General features: G+C 39.5%; 1 protein-coding gene across 13 annotated transcripts in view; it reads left to right on the top strand.

The window, feature by feature from the left end:
• The window catches only part of CEP63 (centrosomal protein 63), a 41,807-nt gene that overhangs the window by 26,698 nt on the left and 1,119 nt on the right, over positions 1-13,990 (top strand). For 9 of the 13 annotated variants that reach the window (XM_036332524.1, XM_036332519.1, XM_036332523.1 and 6 more), the window contains 6 exons: positions 393-527; positions 4,735-4,849; positions 5,523-5,720; positions 7,118-7,204; positions 11,482-11,687; positions 12,677-12,956. In XM_036332524.1, coding sequence (XP_036188417.1) covers positions 393-527; positions 4,735-4,849; positions 5,523-5,720; positions 7,118-7,204; positions 11,482-11,687; positions 12,677-12,956 — 1,021 coding nt within the window. Of the gene's footprint in view, positions 1-392; positions 528-4,734; positions 4,850-5,522; positions 5,721-7,117; positions 7,205-8,057; positions 9,916-11,481; positions 11,688-12,676; positions 12,957-13,990 lie in introns of those variants that run through there. The other 4 variants (XM_036332526.1, XM_036332530.1, XM_036332525.1 and 1 more) reach the window with 3 other exon arrangements.

Here is a 13,990-nt window from a genome sequence, read left to right as displayed (position 1 = left end):
TGCATTGGAAAGATATAGAAGCAGCGGTGCTCCTTTGGCGTGATTGAACTCTGGTGCATATTTCCGTTCTTGCCAGACTCTCCAGTATTCATTTTCTAGTTTCTTTGACTCACGGTATCAAGTGTCAACAAAGTGATTTTTGTCATTTTGTCTTTTCCCCTTGAAAATCAGGCCAAGTTGCAGTTGGGAAAGGAGTGAACTGCTGCCAACATTTTTGAGAAATATATCTCTTGCCTCTTTACTCCCACAGTGTCCTTTTCCTAAAGAGGAGACAAACTGGAATCCCAGAGAGTTTTAGTACCAAGAACAGTTGGGAAATGTGAACGTGTTGCATATTATTTTTGTTTGCAAAGATAAAAGGCCTTTAATAGTCCTCTTGTATTTCTCCATAGGTCATTGGAGGAATCTCAGACTGAAAGGCAGTACACCACGCATGATCAGGACTTAGACAACGTGCTCTCCCAGCTGGATTTGACCCACACCAGTGAGGAGCTTCTGCAGGCAGAGGTGACTCGTCTGGAAAGCAGGTGGATACTCGTATATACATTTCAGAAATGGCCAAGTCATTAAAAATGGTGTTGATCATCATATTGATAAAGTACTAATATAACAGTCAGTGAAAACACAATATTTTTCCCTCTAGCATCCACAAATGGCCTAACTTCTTATTTCTTTGAGAAAACAGAAGCAATTAAAGGAGAATTTCCTAATCTTTCTGCCACCAAATATACCAGTCTGCCTGCATCTGTGCCCATAATCTGTTGCAGAGGCTTAATTGATGGGTGACATGTCTGCTCCTAAGACTCCGCTTGTGTACTGTTCACAGTTTTTCTCTCCTCTTTTGCATCATAAAGTTCTTCATCTCTGATAAATAATTTTTCCAGTGGTATAAAATATGCTTTAATATTTCCTATCTTGGGGGGAAAATTTAAACCTTCCTTTAATCTTATATCCCCGTCAAGTTATTTCCATATTTCTCTGCTGTCTTTCAAAACCAAATTCTCAAAAGGGCTGTCTGTGCTGACTGTCAGTACTCCTCCACCTTCCACCTACGTGGAGCCCCTTGTGTTATGCTTTCCTCTCCACCAGCCAGCTCGTGGAACTGCCTTGGCGAGGCACACTGGACACGCGTGTTCCTTCCCTCTGTTCTGAAATGCTGTTGGCATTTCCCTGGGTGCTAATTTAATCCTGGCTTGTGTCATTCCATGCTCAGCTCACTTGTATCATTGTCACACTGGTGAACTCTTGTTTGTCATATCTCTAGACTTTTTGACTGGGGAGAGTTTGATATTTTATTTTAAACACGAATCATGGTCATTTGTACACTAACATTTTCTGTGTCTAAAAGGTAAAATATATAAACTATTAGCTTTTAGGCAAACATCAAAAAATTGTTGCTTTACCCTTTTAAGTTTATCTTTAAGTAAGACATTTCTTGTTTTTACTTTTATTTCTGTTTTTGGAAACCACCAAGTATTTTCTTTTTTTTATTTTTTATTTTTTATTTTTATTTTTATTTTTTTTTAATTAAATCTTTATTGCTCAGATTATTACATTTGTTCCTCTTTTTCCCCCCCCATAACTCCCCTCGTCCCAGTTCCCGCCCCTCCCTCCGCCCTCACTCCCCACCCACTGTCCTCATCCATAGGTGCACGATTTTTGTCCAGTCTCTTCTCGCATCTCCCACACCCCTTTCCCCCCCAAGAATAGTCAGTCCATTCCCTTTCTATGTCCCTGATTCTATTATAATCACCAGTTCATTCTGTTCATCAGATTATTCATTCACTTGATTCTTAGATTCACTTGTTGATAGATGCATATTTGTTGTTCATAATTTGTATCTTTACCTTTTTCTTCCTCTTCCTCTTCTTAAAGGATACCTTTCAGCATTTCATATAATCCTGGTTTGGTGGTGATGAACTCCTTTAGCTTTTCCTTATCTGTGAAGCTCTTTATCTGACCTTCAATTCTGAATGATAGCTTTGCTGGATAAAGTAATCTTGGTTGTAGGTTCTTGGTATTCATCACTTTGAATATTTCTTGCCACTCCCTTCTGGCCTGCAAAGTTTCTGTTGAGAAATCAGCTGACAGTCGTATGGGTATTCCCTTGTAGGTAACTGAGTTTCTTTCTCTTGCTGCTCTTAAGATTCTCTCTTTGTCTTTTGCTCTTGGCATTTTAATTATGATGTGTCTTGGTGTGGTCCTCTTTGGATTCCTTTTGTTTGGGGCTCTCTGCGCTTCTTGGACCTGTAAGTCCATTTCTTTCACCAGGTGGGGGAAGTTTTCTGTCATTATTTCTTCAAATAGGTTTTCAATATCTTGCTCTCTCTCATCTTCTGGCACCCCTATAATTCTGATGTTGGTACGCTTGAAGCTGTCCCAGAGGCTCCTTACACTATCCTCGCATTTTTGGATTCTTTTTTCATTTTGCTTTTCCGGTTGGGTGTTTTTTGCTTCCTCGCATTTCAAGTCATTGACTTGATTCTTGTGCTCCTCTGGTCTGCTGTCGGGAGTCTGTATAATATTCGTTATTTCAGCCCGTGTATGCTTAATTTCTAGTTGGTTCCCCAATATAACATCGAGGGTCTCATTAGTTTTCTTGTAGATCTCATTAAGTTTATCGGCGGCTTCTAAACAGTTCTTGAGAGACCTTAAAAGTGTGGTTCTGAACTCTATATCTTCCATTGACAATTTTGTCCTGTTTCTTTGTCTCCGCATTTTGTTATGCTTCCTTGGTGCACCCCCTAGTGGTCTTTGTGCGCAGTCTTATAGTTAAACCTTGATTGTTGTAGCTAATACCAGGGAGGGTTTGACCTCCAGGCCAAGTGGCTATCCCAAGTATTTTCTTTACATGTTAAGTATACATGCCCACACATATCCGTGGAGTTTTTACTTTATTCATATTTCACCCTGGAATACTTAGGATATTCCTGGTTATCATTCTTGAGGTGTTTATGTACCCTTTAGATTGAATAAAATAAATGAAATCTTATTCTTTTTGACAGTAGAACTAATTTGACATTTTGACTGTAGCTTTTCCATTGATTGGTTTCTGAGCAATCTGTTGCATTTACTCCGCTCTCCTCTTACTCTGATGTGCAGGGTGACCTGGGACACTTAGCCTCTGTAGGCCCCGACTTCCCCACCTGTACAAAGGACAAGGTGTCTCTGATCTCTCCAACTCAGTGTTTGACAGACCAAGTACCAAATAAGTGAGCACTCTAGGATTTTCAGAAATAGGTAAAACTGAAACTAATGGATACAAACACCAATGTTCAGTACTCAAACACTGGATTTAAAATTTTTTTTTTTTTTTGGTATCTAAAGGCAACTAGAAAAAAAGGAACCCTTTTAGATAGTTTGTGTTGTTCAGTCTGAATAAAATATTACTTAATTGGAGGACTTAAATAATTGTTTTTGTGTTGTTGAATTTTAAAGATTTTTTAAATGATAGCGTATCCGATAAGCTGGCTGTGTTGCTGGAACACTCTAGGTAGTTACTAAGCATTTATTGAACAGTCTGGAACCAACGATCCAGGTGCTGAGAGGATGGTGGGCAAAGCCAGAGGAAAATAAGAATAAAAAACATTATTTTAATCATAGAAGTTGTAGTTTGAGAGACAAAATATACATATTAAAGGACCTGAGAGCAATTTAAAATAGTAGATTTAAGTCCGGTCCCCAGTAGGGGGCATGCAGGAGGTAGCCAATTCTTTTTCATCATTGATATTTTTATCTCTCTCCTTCTCTCTTCCTCTCCGAAATCAATAAAAATATATTAAAAAAATAAAGTAGTAGATTTAAGGTAGAAAATGTACACATTCAAGCTATAGAAATGGAAAGTAGACTACATTTAAGGTGATTAGGGAAATGACCAGGAAAACGCTGGTCTGGTTCTTGAAAGGATGCTAACCATCCATTGCCAGGCAGCAGGGGAAGCTACTTCGTGGTCAAGGGGATGGTCTGTGCAGAGACAGGAAGTCAGGTGCAGCAAAGGGCACACAGCAGAGGGGAAGCCTGTTGACTCAGAAGGAAAAAGATTTTATTAGTAGAAATGTGCAGTGAGGTAAGAGAGGTATGGTGCCCATGAGGTTCCTATACCTGATGAGGGATTGATTCTTAAGTAAGGGTGACAGTTTGGAACTCTAAAGAAGATTTTTCTGACAGCTGTGTGTAGAATAGCATTGTAATTAAGTGTAGAGAGGATTTAGAGTATGATGGCAGCTCCTGTACAGCCAGAAAAGGAAAATTAGCTACAATCTTTAGCATGTTGTAACCAGTTACATTTTAAGCAGAAGGAAAGACTATAGGTAAATACAGAAATCAAAAGTATTTCCAGCCCTGGCCGATTTAGCTCAGTGGATAGAGCATCAGCCAGCGGATTGAAGGGTGCAGGGTTTGATTTCGGTCAAGGGCACATACCTCAATTGCAGGCTCGATCCCTGGCCCTGGTTCGGGTGTGTGCAGGAGGCAACCAATCGATGTGTCTCCCTCCCATCTATGTTTCTCTGTCTCTCCCCATCCCTTCCAACTCTAAAAAAAAAAAAGTATCACCAAAAGTTTGAATTGGATTTAGCTGCCTCAGGTGATAAGGAAATTGAAAATGAGTTTTAATTTGGGGTGGGAGGTGATGTTTGTGAACATGTCTTGGACATCAAAAAGGTAATTTAGATACTTCAGTTGGTGGGTTTCAGGGTTTTGTTTTATATATGTGATCCTATTTTTGTCATACAGCTTGGAATCTGTGAGTACAACATGTAAACAGCTGAGCCAAGAACTAATGGAAAAATATGAAGAATTGAAGAAGATGGAAGTACATAACAATGAGTACAGGGCAGAGATTAAGAAGGTAAAAATCTGCATGCGTGGGATCGCCAAGTTGTTTGTACTTATGGATTGAGTTCTGGGTTTCGGAGGTTGTAGGAGTTATTTTTAATAAGAGAAAAATGTAGTCTAAGGGGCCACTTGCTATTCAGGAGTAGATGGTAGTTATGGATATGTCGCTTCTCTGTGCTGACTGTAGTTAATATTCTTGTTAGCTGTTGAGGTGTGCAGAGCAGTTTGTGTCTGCAGTAATGGGCCCTGGCTGTCCTGTTTGTTGACTCAGATTTTTATTACTTCTTTGAGGTTACTTCTAGCCCTTCTTATCTTTCTATTATCGTCTATGGACCAGAAAACCATGTAAGCAAAATTTTTAGCTTGGTAGCTAACTAAAGAATGAAGGTCCCAGGTGCTGTCTTCTAAGTAATGTGTGCATAGGCTTTGATACTGGTTCTCAGTGTTTGAATAGGAGGGACAGTTGTATCCTGTTTTGAGATATAAGTGATTGTGGGTAGAACTAGCTGACCTTCAGTACAGATATGCAACCTGGTAAATTGCTAATTTTCTGCAGATTTAAGCTAGGAAATAATTCATGTCTTAAAGTAAGGTAAAAATTACCATATTATTTTAACTATTAATATATTTTTCAATCTATATGCTTTCTCTTAATATTTTATGCTTTCCTTTCTGTTTCTTTGTAGTTGAAAGAACAGATTTTGCAGGCTGACCAGAGTTACAGTTCTGCACTCGAAGGAATGAAGATGGAAATCTCCCAGTTAACCCGGGAGTTACATCAGCGAGATGTCACTATTGCTTCTGCCAAAAGTTCTTCCTCTGACATGGAAAAGCGACTCAAAGCAGAGATACAGAAGGCAGAGGAGCAAGCAGTAGAGCACAAGGTGACACTCCAACAAAACCTCATTTTACTTGAAGTTTGTTTTTGAAGAGTGAATTTATTAAAATTATAATTTCCATGGTATTTAATTCAGTAAATTTTTATTAGACACTTGCTTTGAGCTGAGAATATGCTGGGTAATGAGCATTCTAGGGATGACTGGTGGGGAGGTGAGACTTGACAGACAAGTGAGGAGGCTGTTGCTGTGGGGTGTGGTGAGAGTATGACATGTTCTCCGTGACAGACTAGAGTACAAGTGGGGCAAGTGACAGTGGAGGGGACTGGAAAGCAGGGGCTAGCTCCTGAAGGGTCCCGTCAGTCATGCTTAAGAGTTGGAGTGTCACCTTGAGTGTTGTCAGTAGAGAATGGCTTCAAGTAAGATAAAAGATCTCTGTGGTCATCGTGTGGAAGAAGCAAAGAGGCAAAGAGACCACCCAGATGTAGTTCTAATAGTAGAATGGTGGCCTGAGCAGTGGGCAAGGGAGGTAGAGGGAAAGGGATGAATTCTGGAGATATCTGGCTTTGTTTTTGATTGGATGGGGGTGGGGTGGTGTGGGTTGGGGGTGAGTTAAAGAAAGATGTCACTGGATTCCAGCTTGGGCAACTGAGTGGAAAGTGATGCTTCTTGGTGAAATAGAGAAAAGATAGCAAGCAGTTTGGGGGAGGATAATGAATTTGTATGAAAGGTATACAAAACAGGGAAGCTGGTAGAGGGGACATTGGTTTGGCACATTTGGCTTGTGATGAAGGCTGGACTTTCACGTGGAAATTGCTAATAGTCAATTCCACAGAGGGCCTGGAGTTCAAGATTAAAATCAGGATGAGACATTTAGCTGTGGAAGTCTTGGCATGAAGCTGGCATTTGAAACATCCTGAGAGACTTAGTGATTATAACGAGAAAGCATAGAGTATGAGGGGCAGAGACTTGAACCAAACTTAGGACATTACTCATTTAGGGTAAAAACGGTGTTGGCATGGAGCTAAAAAGAAAAAAAAGCAGCAATAAGGAAGGAAAGTTTCACTTAGGAAGCAGGAAGCCAAGGAAGGCAGGACTTTTTGGTCGAGTAGAAAAGCTGAGGAGAATGAGGACTGAAAATAAGGTATTATTTTATGAAAAGAATGCAGTGCATGCAATGTTGGAGGTAGAAGCCCAATCAGAGGAGGCTAACACAGGGAGGGTTAGAGCTCTGCTAGTGAATTGACTAATCTTCTTAAAATAATATTTTAATTACATGTATATTGATTCATCTTGAGACACCTTTAAAAATATTTTAAGAAAATATTTATATATTAATGAAGAATGTGACTTCACCTAATGAAAATTACACATGAAAACATTGTGTAAGATGTACTTGATTTGTTATTTCTGTGTATTCGTGTTTTCTGCTTTTTCCTTCTCAGGAGATTTTGAATCAGCTGGAGTCACTCAAGTTAGAAAATCGTCATCTTTCTGAAATGGTGATGAAACTGGAAGTGGGTTTGCATGAGGTACATAAATACAAACTTGAGTTTTTCTGCTACCCAAGCCTTTAAAGAAGTCACTTTGTAAATATTGATATTGTAAAGAGAGCTAAGATCAAATATGGAATGATCTTTCTGCAGAAACCTGCTCAAATATAGTGATGGAAGTGAGCCAAACTTGATTCTCTCCTCCAGCAACTGGAAGATACCTTTGATATTATGCACGTGTTAAAATACATATATGTATATAAAGGATTTAGCATAGTGCTTGGCATTTAGTAAGTACACAAAAAGTGTTAGATGCTGTTATTATTATAGTTATTATGTTCACAATATATTTTCATTATAAAGCATATCATCTTGTTAATAATTTAGTTTTAATTATATTTCTATAAGAAGGAATTAATTTAATCAAATATTCTAAATCTTTTATGTTCAGATCATTTTACTAGATGATGACACAAGGACGAATAAGAGGATTCTTCTCTTTAAGACAGGGGTGGGGAGCCTTTTTTCTTCCAAGGGCCATTTGGATATTTATAACATCATTCATAGGCCATATAAAATTATCAACATAAAAATTAGCCTGCTATATTTGATCAAACATTTAATTAACTTACCCCAATGCCTTGGTAGGGCCAGACCAAATGATTTCGTGGGCCCTATAGGGTCCGCGGGCCAGACCTTCCCCACCAAAGCTTGAGATTGAGAATAGTCTAGTAGGGAGATAAGAAATGTGTACCAGCTCCTATGAAACCAGACAGAGCATGATTAACTAACAGTGAGTTATAAAATGTTAATGCTTTTAACTATTTTGTTATAAATTCTTATAACTTGCAAAATGACCCATCTATTCTAACCCATCTTTTTTTTAATATAGGTCAAACACTCAAGGACTATAGAAATCCTTTTTTTTCCTGTACTTCCAAGAGAATACATGCCTCCAAAGATGCATAGTTACTCAATACCCCTATTTGCTCTCATGTAGTTCTAATTTCAAAATTATGGATTATGGGGGCTGGGTGGGAGGAAGTGCAACACACTAGATGACCACTTTATTTCAACTAAAAGAAAATATGGGGAACTATTTTTATAATCTTTCGGGAGGGTAAGAGTCTCTTAACATCATGAAACCATAAAGAATTTACAGTGTAAGGAATTTTACAAAATAAAAATGTAAAATTTCTGGGTGGCAAAAGATCCCATTAAAATAAAAGACTAATAGACTGGGGAAAAGAATCTATAAACAGACAGATGGTTAACATAAAATATTAATATATAAGGATTTCATACAAAGATAATAAAAGATAATTCAGTAGAAAAATGATCAAAGGACATAAATAGATAATTCATAGAATACAAAAATCCAGAAAAAAGGAGAGCTGTTCAACCTCCCTAATAATCAAAACAAAATAAATAAATATCCTATTGCTTATTGGATTGACACTGATGTTTACAAACTAATTAATATAGCCAGTGTTGGCAAACACACAGGGAAGCAGGGCCCTTTCATGCTCTGTTAATGAGAAAGTGAATTGATGAAGCCTTTCTAGGAGGCAATTTAGCAACATCCATCAAACTTATAAATATATATAGCCTATATATCGATTTGTTGCCTCCCGTATGAGCCCGCACCAGGAATGGGATCCCAAGTCATGTGCCTTTCTGAATGTGATAGTTATTGCTAAATAATTCCCCAGAAAGGTCCTATCAGTTTTCATTCCCAAAGTACCCATCCTATAGGAGCAAATGTGCAGAATTGGTCATTTTATTGTTGTTTGCAATACCCAAAAATGTGAAATAAACTAAATGTTAATCTATAGAGGGATGGTTAATTTGTGGCTTCCTATACTATGAAATATTATGCTGCCACTTAAAGTAGCAGATGAAAATATGCCTCTAATCTTGCTCCCTCCTCCTAGCCCTCTAAAACGATAATGAAAGGAATTACTTTAAAGCACGAACTTAACAAGATGGTAAAAATAGGAAAGGAGACAAGAGCTAAATATCTTGTGCGGGGGAAGATGAAGGGAGGGATGGAAATGACTTTATATGCCCCGATAAAGCCAGTACTCAGCTAGCCGTGGAGAGAGCCCAGAGCTTACTGGTTTATAACACAGAATCTTCAGAAGGCCCAGGAGTTGGCAATAACTGATTGATAGGGTCTTCTCTCATGCAGTGAGGACCTGTTCACATATGAGTTGGGAACTCTCAGGGGCGCTTAAGCCTGACTATGACCCGAGCTTCTGCTCAGCTCTGTTTCTCTGAGACCTCCACCGAACAGTGGTGGCACCGCCCTTTCTTTATCCAGCCAGGTGTGTGCTTGCCACAGGTTTTACATTGCCTTTTATGTTCACTTATCTGCAATTGTTGTTAATAAAATAAAATTTGGGAAAACTTAAAAAGATGCCTGGCAAAGGCTAACATTATCTTTTTTTAAAAAAAGTATATTTGATGACATCAGACTCAGGTGGTGACAGTGCTGTCACAGTTTAAATTCCCTCTGGTTTTGAGGTTACACACAGTGGGAATATGTTGTACATATTAAGAATAGTTATTACAAAGTGTCTTTTTGTATTTTACCACCTGGGAAGGCAGAATTGCTTTTACAAATGAATGTTTGGGTTAAATAACTATTTTTTAAAGATTTTTTTATTGAATTTGAGAGAGAGAAACATCTATGTGAGAGCAAAACATGAAGCATCTGCCTCCTGCATACCCCCTGCCGGTGATTGAGCCTGCAACCCAGACCAAGAATCAAACTGGCAACCTTTGGGCACGTGGGACGATGCCCAAGCAACTGAGCCACACTGGCCAGGGCCTATTTTTTTTTTTAATCCTCACCCAAGGATAGATTTTTATTGATTTTAGAGAGAGAGGAAGAGAAAGGGAGAAAGATCGAAACATTGATTGGTTGCCTCCCGTGTGAGCCTGGACCAGGAATCAAACCTGCGACCCTTATGTGCATGGGCCAATGCTCCAACTAACTGGCCACACTGACCAGGGTTAAATGACTATTTTAGTAAATCAATTACCTTAATGAAAACAATAACTCTGGTAAGTAAATTATTTACCACATCTTAAAATAGTTTTAAGTTTGCAGTTTTGACAATAGTATGCAGTTTAAATCACGTGTTCTGCAAATTCTTTTAGGGGGTGGAATTTAACTGGCATTGATAATTTATTGAAAGATTTTGTAACTTATTGTCACTAGTGGTACACAGATAGATAAAAGGTTGTATTTTAAAGTTTATGCTTTAGTTAGGTAAATTCTGTATGTCAAACCACTCTTGATCAGTTTATTTTCAAAAAATTCTTTACAGAAAAGACCAAGCTAAACGTTGTATCAAACTCCAGAGATTACCGTAATTTTTCAGACTACTAATGGAAATATTTTGTCATCAGGAAAAAAAATAGTCCAGACACTCCCCCCCCCCCCCCATGCAGGTACTGTGTTGCCAGGCAATAACATTTATGATCAAAACTCAGACCAGATCAGAGTAGTAATTCCCAGTTTGTAGTTGAGTGCTGCTTTATCATATCCAAATATATTTCACACACAAGATTAGGTGCCAATGTTATATAAAAATATCTAAGGCTAAAGAGTATTTATTTAAAGGTTGTCCCTGCTGGCCAGAATTCCTTTTTGGAAACTTGTGTTCAATTTCTTTCTTTCCGTCTGTCTCTTTGTTCTCAATATTCTTCCACAAGAGTTCCAGGGCTATTCAACCTTCTCTTTCTTTTTTAATGTATTTTTATTGATTCCAGAGAGGAAGGGAGAGGGAGGGAGAAATAGGAACATCAGTGATGTGAGAGAGAATCATTGATTGGCTGCCTCCTGCACGCCCCCTTCTGGGAATCGAGCCCACAATCCTGGCATGTGCCCTTGACCAGAATCGAACCCAGGACTCTTCAGTCCACAGGCTGACGCTCTTTCCAGCCAAACCAGTGAGAGCCAACCTCTTTCTTGAGGAACCCTTGACTGCTATCTTGTTTTTTCTGTTTCTGATTCTCACCTGGAGCTTTCCTCCCTGCTAGCTCTGAGCCTTCCTCTACCTGTGCATATTCCTGACACAGCAGGAAAGCCCATTGTGCTCCAAGTGTGCATCCATTTACTGCAAGAAACAGAACCCTTTTCTCTCGTAGTCTCAAGAGAGCCAAAAGAAAATCTTCACTTTTTCCACGGAAAAGGTATAGATGAACTAGTTACAACTAAAAAGAAAGTAATTTTCCACTGGCAGGGATATCACAGATCACAAGTATTCTTATACAAATTAAGTGACTCTAGTATTCTTTTTTATTAGGCAAAAGGGATTTCACTAGCAGACCTCCAGGAGAATTATATTGAGGCATTAAATAAATTGGTGTCTGAAAATCAGCAACTACAGAAAGATTTGATGGATACCCAATCTAAGCTGGAGATTTCTACTCAGATGTGCCAAAAAAACCATGACATGCTTTTAAAACCGACACACAGCAGAACACCTGGGTTCAAGAATGCAGAGTTCAAGTAACATTTCTTCACAATCTATTAAAAATGTTTATCATTGTGATATAATTCTCATTTCTTTGAGAATTCTGACTTACAGATATTAAATCTTCAAAGGGCTGTATGTTTAAATCTGAAATACAGAGTGCACCAGTAAGGCTACTGTCAGGTTAAAACATGGAGGGGGTTTTAGAGCGCTTCCATAGGTATAAACAGCATCCTTCTTCCCCTGAGCCTTTCATGTTGCCTGCCACCTACCTCCCCAGCCCCACTTGCCCTATAAGTTGGCTTTTTAGAAAAAGCTTGCTTTGTATTTTTGGTTAGTTATAAGCTGTTACCATAAGTCAGCCTTCAATGAAAAACCACCTGGCTTCCAGCCTTTCTACATGGTTTACATATTTTCTTCCCCAAAGCCTTTGCTGACACCTTCATTGCTCTAACCCTCCTTCATCCCAGATAAGGGTAGGTGCTTTCTTTTTTTCTTTTTTTTTTTCAATCCTCACCTGAGGATATGTTTTTTTGTTTTTTGTTTTGTTTTTTTGTTTTTTTTTGAGAGAGAGAGAGAGAAACATCGATGAGAGAGAAAAACATTGATTGGTTGCTTCCTGCACGTGACCTGACTGGGGATCAAACCTGAAACCTAGGTATGTGCCCTGACCAAGAATTAAACCCACCACCTTTTGGTGTACGGATGACACTCCAACCAACTGAGCCACTTGGCCAAGGCTAGGTGCCCTTCTTATGTACACAATACCTCCCCTTGTCCTGGCACTAACCACACTAGGTACTCTGGCAACTTGCTTGCCTTCCTTGCTATGTTGTAAGTGTGTAAGGGCAGGGGCCTGGCAGTGGGGATTGGGCATTTGGAACCTGAATGAGTGAAAACACCTGCTTATTTTACAGCCTTATCTAATTAGCCCTCTATTTTAAGTGAACTTCCTACAACATTTCTGTTTTAAATGAGAAAAATTGCTCCAATTTTTACTTTTGTTTCCTAATCTGCTATCCAGGCCATCCCATGGCCAGCACAGGCATGATGGAATGAACACTGAGCACTACAAAGCAGGTCTTCATTCTGCACGAGGACACACGCCACATAGGGTAGAGCCCGTGGCCAGGGCCCTCAGCTCTGTGAGCTCTCACCTGAGCCCTTCCAGCTCCTGCAGCTCTATGCCTTCCAACTTTCTGTACAAAGCCCACTCGTTGCCTTCAGTGCTAGATTCAAGTGAAGTCCTTTTTTCTGACACTATCTCTGAGAGTGTGAATGACCGAGAGGCATCTATGTGTTCGGTATGGAAACTTCCTGATCTTCTTAATTTATTAAGGTTACTTAGTTTGATTTTATCTTTTATTTTAAAGGGGAATAGTGTGATATGTTTTCATTTTGTTTTGTTTCTTACTGGTTCTCTATCTTAAGTCCTAATACCCTTTATTATTCTCATGTATTTCTGTCTGACAGTTTTGCTTATGAAGACACATTCAGCCATGATTACTTTGCACAATACATCTTCATTCTGAAATATAAGTTCTAGATATTCATTTGGTTTTACCCTAATTGGAAATTCCCTTCCTTTCTTTTTTAGAGAGGGTCAGTTTGTATTGGAACTGTTGGTTTAAGGAATACCTCTGGATGGCAGGATAGTCCTGAGACAGACAGTGAAGCAGGGAAAAGGACCTGTTGGAAAGGGCGAGGGGGTGGGCAGGGGTGGAGGAAGGAATTGCATCTGACGTGTCAGAGCCACACAGTGGTGGCCCTGCCGGCAGAGGCTGCCCTCTGACACTGTGCAAACGCTGGCACCGTTTTTTGCCTTCTGTACTGAAGCACTGGCCTTGGCCCATTCATTCCCATCATCGGTTTCAAAACAAATCCCCACTTCACCTCTATGTAATTCTGAAGTCCAAAACAGTCCTGAAACCTAACTTTCTTACCGAGTTTGGCAGCAGAACTACTAGGCACTAAAACCTGACCTGAATTGATGTAATGTGGTTTTCTTTGTCCCATTAGCATTTGACTTCAGCAATATCAGTGTGTTTGATTATAGAATGTTACCTCAGACCACTAGGGAATACAGTCCGTCTCATTAGTCACAGATTCGGTATTTGTGAATTTGCCTCCTTGCTTAAAATATTTGTAAACCCCAGTCAATAGTAGTTCTGCCACCTCACTCGTGGACCGGAACAGAGCTGTGACAAATCTGAGTGACCTGACTTGCACATTCCCAGCTGAGGTGGCCACGGCAGCCCCACCCTCTTGCTTCAGCTCTCCCTGCAGCGCACGGTAGCAGGAAGCTCGGGCCCAGGGAGTAGGGTTTGAGTCCCAGCAC

This window comes from Myotis myotis, unplaced genomic scaffold, assembly GCF_014108235.1.
Source record: "Myotis myotis isolate mMyoMyo1 unplaced genomic scaffold, mMyoMyo1.p scaffold_m19_p_13, whole genome shotgun sequence".
NCBI classification, from domain to species: Eukaryota; Metazoa; Chordata; class Mammalia; order Chiroptera; family Vespertilionidae; genus Myotis; species Myotis myotis.
The sequence above is the reverse complement of the archived record's forward strand: the minus strand, read 5'-3'. Positions and strand labels throughout refer to the sequence as shown.